Source organism: Eptatretus burgeri, chromosome 8 (genome assembly GCF_056783735.1).
Source record: "Eptatretus burgeri isolate ZD-2024b chromosome 8, Ebu_testis_v1, whole genome shotgun sequence".
NCBI classification, from domain to species: domain Eukaryota; kingdom Metazoa; phylum Chordata; class Myxini; order Myxiniformes; family Myxinidae; genus Eptatretus; species Eptatretus burgeri.
The window spans coordinates 77,344,601-77,351,316 of NC_140968.1; the positions used below are offsets into that span (position 1 = coordinate 77,344,601).

The 6,716-nt window shown below is 46.1% G+C and overlaps 1 protein-coding gene across 4 annotated transcripts in view; it reads right to left on the reverse strand.

Moving 5' to 3' along the window:
• Positions 1–6,056, reverse strand: part of LOC147022096 (CBY1-interacting BAR domain-containing protein 1-A-like) — an 83,181-nt gene extending 77,125 nt beyond the window's left edge. Inside the window, exon 1 of one of the 4 annotated variants that reach the window (XM_085892680.1) lies at positions 5,897–6,056. Coding sequence is in view for 2 of the 4 variants with exons in the window: in XM_085892676.1 (XP_085748802.1) it covers positions 2,835–2,917 (83 nt within the window). In the remaining 2 variants the exon portion in view is untranslated. Of the gene's footprint in view, positions 1–2,834; positions 3,009–5,335; positions 5,765–5,846 lie in introns of those variants that run through there. The other 3 variants (XM_085892678.1, XM_085892677.1, XM_085892676.1) reach the window with 3 other exon arrangements.
• Between the last annotated feature and the right edge of the window lie 660 nt (positions 6,057–6,716).

Here is a 6,716-nt window from a genome sequence, read left to right on the forward strand (position 1 = left end):
GCAATGGATTATTTAGCAAAATACACTCGTGATTATAGTGTCCCAATTAGTTTAGCCACACAGTGTGAATGAAGAAATTGAGCGCTTGATCGTAAAGGGAAGGGGTTGTACAGGAGAGGGAAAGGTGGCAGGAGTGAAAGGAGAGAAAGGAGAGGTTGGAAGTAAGTAGGAGTAAGGAGAGCGACGTGATTGAGCCTGTACTGAGTACAAGGGGTGAGCCAGGGTGCGTTTTTATAATAGTGTTACGGTGCCGAGTGGGCCGCCAACCGACCGCTCTGACGGAGCCGCAAGTCGAGTCAGCACGACCGATCGCCCGGAATATAGATCGCCGCTCGGATAACTCCGAGTCGACGGGTCCTTGTACAAGAACTGAAATACGCCAATGGGCAGACCACGTGGGGTAGGGTCGATTGCCAATCTTCATTGTACGTAAATACCCACGTGATCCAACTACCGGGGTATTCCACCCTCAAAAGGAACTCATACGGAACAAACCGCTGAGGCGAGTCTGTCCCGTGCGCGATTCCGAGCGGCTTAATCGCCGAGAACCATTGGTCAAAATGTCGCCCTTTTACGGCAAACCAAGGCTTTCTAACTCCCAACACACGAAATGCTCAGTCAGTGAAAGAATCGATGTGGCGAGCTGAAAACATTTAACAATTGGGGTATGTATTAATAATAATGGGGAACTAGGGAAGCATGTAAGAGCAGAACTATACCGACAATACGAAATGCAATGCAAAGATTTACAGCACACAAAGCATTTAACAATTTCCTACTTATTAGACGGGCCCACGGACACACGTACGCACACACACCCAAGAAATGGTGGCTGAGGCCTTTAATAACGAGCTCCAGCTCGGAAGACAGGTGAGCTGAAACCCAGAGCCTATCTCGAACCTCTCCACCTCGTGTGGTCTTCAAGTTGTTCGGACCCGGGCTCCAGCGAGAGCGAGCTGGATCCAATCGCCGTGAGCCGCGATCCTGCCTAAGCTCCCGTGAATCCTCCTGCGCTTCTCAACACGCGCTGGTGAGACGAGGCGCCGATCGTTCCCGTCGATGCGTCGCTTCCCCGATGAACCACCTCCAAGAAGAGGTCGACGAGTCGCACCAAGCCGGGAACCAAACGGAGAACAAAGAACTCCACGAACCAAGAAGAAGAAGCCACCTTTCGCAGCTCGAGCCGAGCAACCGGCTCAACTTTCTTCCAAACAAAACAGCTCTCCAAAAAGCCTACCAATCCAAGCAGGACCCAAAGCTCTGCTGAACAACTCCTCTGCAGATGCAAAAAGCTTCCGAAGGCCTCAACCCTAACCCAAGCCAAGCAGGACCCGACGGCCTGCTGAATGACGCCCACTCCACTCCGAACACGAACAAAGAAAGGATCTCCTCTTTATCCTTGTCCCCCACGCCCGGCGTGACTCATGCCCTCGTGATCCATCCCCCTCTCAACCACGGGTGAGAGGGAGTTTTTGACGTCATGAATCACGGGACGGCAGGGCTCTTCTTCCTCTTCGCAGAAGAGGGGGAGGGACGTTTCCATTGTTCGATCCCCAACTATTAAATCGATCTACAGCGCATCTAATCGATTTCTAAACATTTAAATAATGGAAGGTGAGCTATCTAGGGAACGACAAGAATAAAGACATGAAAGTCTTTGCGAGTGAAGGTTACTCCAAATGGCAGGTTTCAGACGACTACCTGTTTCAGCAAGAGCTGCATGCATGATTCTGAGGGGGATATGTGAAGTTTATAGTCAGAGTAATTCTACTAATTGGACAAGGTCATGATGAGTTTTGTTCTGTTGACAGTAGAAGTGGAAAAGTTAGAAAATCCAAACTATGCAAAAGCGAGGCTACCACAAGGGATGTTCTCGACGTGATGGATGATCCAGTAGAGATCTTGCGAATGACCCAGCTGAAAGTACGAGGTAACAACGTTTCTTCAAGAACAGCAATTAGCGCAAATTACGGAGGAGAGGCAACAGAATGAAAAGTCTGAAACAGGCAGTAGAAATGAAACAGTAGGATGTCCAAACCCTGAAGAAAGTGCTTCTTCTGGATGAATCCAAGTGTTAAAATGTTTGGTAATAATCAACGGCAGTTTGTTCGAAGGCAGACCGAGGAAACGGTACAAGTCAGTGTACAACAGCTACAGTGAAGCATGGAGGTGGATGAATACAAGTGTGGAGGCTGCATCTCAGCCAAGGGTTGTTTACATAAAATCAAATGTACACCAATTGTCGACAGGTACAAGCAAGTTCTGATCCATCGTTTCATTCTATCGGGGATGTATTTCATTGCGAAGGGATTCATCTTTAAACATGACAATGGACCTCAAGCGTAGAGCCGATGTGGCGGAAATCTATCTGGAGCGTAGAGAGGCCGATGAACAAGCAAGCCTCGCTCGTCCTGCACAATGTCTTGATATGAACATCTTTGAAGCTTCATGGGGTCATATGGATAACTGAGAAAGTGAAACGGTAACCAAATCCCGTGGATGAATTTGAGAAAGTGCATTCGGATAAACCTGTCTTGGAGCATGAAACAAGGCGTCGTGCTCCGTACACGTAAACAGTTCACAAACCAAATACTAATCCATGCGCTGCACAATGTATTCATTTTGTTTTTGTATGTACAGTATTATATAAATATCCCAGTTGTAATTACACATTATCTGTGCATATACTATGTGTGCTACCATAATTAGTTCTCATGCTGAATGTACTTATAGGATAATTAAACAGATCCAGTAAAATTTTACCTGTTTGAACACATTTTGCACTGAAGCACTACAACTAGGCTGAACAGGGTGGTCTAAAGATGCACACTCACCTCAAAGCTATCTCGCCTGGGTTTGAATCTTCCCCAGCTCTAAAGTGGCATCCTGGTGATTCACAGGCAGGGTGAATAATCATTGTGTGTTCAGTCCATCAGTCCCTCGGATGAACGTTAAGCGGTCGTCCCGTATTCCGGCATTCGTTGGACGATAAAGATCCCACGGTGTCTTTCGGGATGAGGAGGCGAGGTATCGGCGGCATCCTCAATAAATTCTAAATTCCTGCTCCAACCTACAGAGGGCACTGCATCAGCAGCACAGCCATGCCCTCAGCCAACGATGCTACCCCGCAGCCTTGTGCTGCATACCAAAGAAGTCCATTACGACTACTACAACCACTGCTACTAATTTAATGACACCAATTATTCCCATTTTCATGTCGGCAAATTATTGGGGGCTTGGCTCAAGCCTTTCACGAACCGGTTGCGGTGCTCGACCAAAGGTATCAGGAATTTGTAATTTGTTCAGGATGCCGGCGATAACTCGCCCAGACGCCTACTCTTTACCAAAGACACCGTGGGATCTTTGACGTTCTGTTCTGTCGTTCTGACCAATGGGGCAATGCCCCCACTACCGGCAGACGGGTCCTCTGGTCCTTGCGATGGACGGTGTACACAGTGATGCTTCGCCCTACACCAGGGTGACAGTTTATCGCCGAGTCGACATTCGAACCCAGGTGAGCCAGCTCAAAGGTGAGTGCACATTGCATCAACTTCTGGATAGTATAACGTCAAATGGCTGCATTAACTCGCTGTGCAAAGAAAACTTCAGAAGGAAGACTTCCATTCTGCAGGCAACAATCAAGCAGATTGGAGGCTCCGACAAGCTGCCGAGAAGTTCATTGATTTACAAGAACTAGTGCGGGCCCGGACGTGCAAAAAAATAAAATAAACTTTCAAACCGCATACCAGAAACAACAACCACACAGGCCGTTCCTTCGCTCTCGCGTGCCCTTACGTGTGTGGCCGTACGTGCAAAACAATAAAATAAACCAATGTCACCCGCAGGGTGACCTGTATCTTGCCAAAAGGTGACCATGTGTGACTTCTTTAAGGTCACACTGAGGTGAACAGAGCTGCTATCCACCAGGAGCGACTCCTTGAGGAATATCGGCCTACGAGAGATTCTGATGAGAATCCTTCTACAGAGTAACCATGAAAAATATGCGTTTGCCTCATAACGTCACCAAATGACGTCATAATGTCTCAAGCTTGACATATCTAGAAAGCACTCATCGAGGTGTTCAAATTGAGGTACTACACGATATGGTTCCTAAAACTTGGAAATTTGACCTTGGGGTTAAAATATTTCGACCTCAGGCGCTAACCATGAAGGTCAAGGCCAATCGCCACCAAAAACTAATCAGCTGAGCGCCAGACCATATACTACATCCCCATAAAGTTTGGAGATGATTCGATTAAAATTACTCAAAAAAATAAGGGTTTTGGCGACCTCCATGATTTACCGCAAAGTGACCTTGACCTTTATGTGTGCTGAAGGGTATTGTAATAATACTCCGATATGTGTACCCACAAGAGTTTCCGATGAGAATTGTGCTCTACAGAGTGATATAAAGGTGAAAATCCAATGATTACAGACAAACAAAGAAACAAAAAAAAACTTACCAAGTAACAGATCTTGCAAAAACTTTGTTTTGGCAAGATAATAAACTTTCAAACCGCGTTTCAGAAACAACAACCGCACAGGCCATTCCTTCGCTCTCGCGTACCCATACGTGCGTGGCCGTACGTGCAAGAAAAAAAAAACTTTCAAACCGCATGCCAGAACAACAACCACAGACCATTCCTTCGCTCTCGCGTGCCCTTACGTGCGTGGCCGTTCGTGCAAAAAAAATTAAATAAACTTTCAAACCGCGTTTCAGAAACAACAAACACACAGGTCGTTCCTTCGCTCTCGTGTGCCCGTACGTGCGTGGCCGTACTTGAAAATAAAATAAATTGTGACGTCAATCGTGATGTCATAGCTCAGTGTCCTCTCATTGGTTGGTAAATAAATGGCCATAACTTGGGAACCACTTGTCCGATCAATATCAAACCTTGAAAAGGCTCATCCTCAGGACCCCAGCAATATACCTGGCAAGTTTCAATGAGATCGGACCAGAGGTTGTCGAGAAACAGCGGTCGCAGACACACATACAGAGATTGCTGGAATTATAGATAGATGAAGAATTTGCAGACTTTTATGATATGAAATAAAGCTGATTGTTCGGGAACATGATTGCTCCGAAAAAGATGAACCTTCCGACTTCCGAGAAATATAAACAGTGTCGTCGTGAGGAGCCATTTCATGGTTCATTGAAGCGAAAGTGCAAAGAACAATCCGCGAATGCTCCTATTCCCGTCAAGCATCATGCGGACATCTTTCACAGTAAAGACGTGAAACTTTAAAGTCGTTGCACAAGTAACTGAAATCGGCAACAAAAAGTAACACATCCTTCACCGAATCACCGGTACATGAACATCAAACCGTACCGTACCTGCCACGCATCGAAAGCGTCGGGAAATTCATATTTGTCGCCTTTTGCTTCGGTCGATAGAATCCCTCGGCTCGTCTTTCGCGTTTCCACAGAGGACGGCACGTTGAGATGCTAAAGACCTTCGTCGCGGCCTTTCAGTCTCTTGTGCATCACACGACAACGCAGGACTCCATTGCACGTTGCTAAGCGACGAAAGTAGTTCTTGAATACGTGTTGACGTCATGACGTGCGTGCGTACAATTGCTCGTTATTTAACGTCTTTACCAACTGACTGTTGTGTCATTCCGAATTGGATTGCTTGGTCGTTCTTACTTTCTCTTTGTTCAGTTCGCAAGAAGGAAGGAGAAGAAAAGAAGAAGAGGAAAGAACAAGAAGGAAGCTCTCTTAGAGCCAGCGTTCGCAACGCGACTCGGCTAAAAACGAGGACATCGCTCCAGACATTTTCATTGTAAAGTGGAATTTCAAGCTGGAATGATGGTGAGGGGTGAAACGGCGTTTTTACCCCACGCACACGAAGTGAAAAGCGGCGAGGTGCAGCAGAACATGAATCGGAACTCAGACCTGCAGTTCAGCAGAACTTCGGCTCCGAATTTGGAAAACTGTCGGGAATCTTGCCCCGATCACGCATGCGCACAAAAAGGAGTAAGGAAATATGTTTCAGACCGTCAAACAAAACTGAAAATCATTCCAAACGGTAACCATGACGATAAAGGACACAGACACGCACGAAAAACTAATGAATGTGTTAAATCACGTGGTGCATAAGACGGTGCATCACTGGCCGGAAACTTCCAAATAAGGTTGTTGTTTTTTCCCACAACCTTTAAAATCTTTATTTTATTTAAATTGATTTATATACTTGAACATTCTAGAATACACACATCACCCCTTTTAAAACACTTCCGTTTAGTGGTACTTGGACAAAATATTACGACCAATCAAATTTTCCGCTCGCTGACCCTCCCCATGTACTTTTTCTCTGACGACTGAGTGGAGTAAGGTGTTCTATGAACTCGCTATAGTGTATTTATTTCCAATTCAAATTGTTTCACAAAAAGAAAATAAACGGTATACAGTACCTCCAAAGTTAATAAAAGTGATTTCTACAGCTTCACTGTTTATCAACCCACAATCTACTGCGATAAATAAGCCTGGTGTTGGCTTAGTGGTTTGGGTGGCGGCTTGGGATCCTAGGGTCCTGAGTTCAAGCCTCGTTAGCTGAACTAATCTACACAAGGAGGTTGACTCAGCCTTTTCATCCTTCCGAGGTCGGCAAAATGAGTGCCAGTGTACTGGTAAGAGGGACACTGCATCAGCAGCACAGCCACGTCCCAACCAATGACGCAACCAGCAGCCACAGGCTGCACTCAATGGAGAGAGA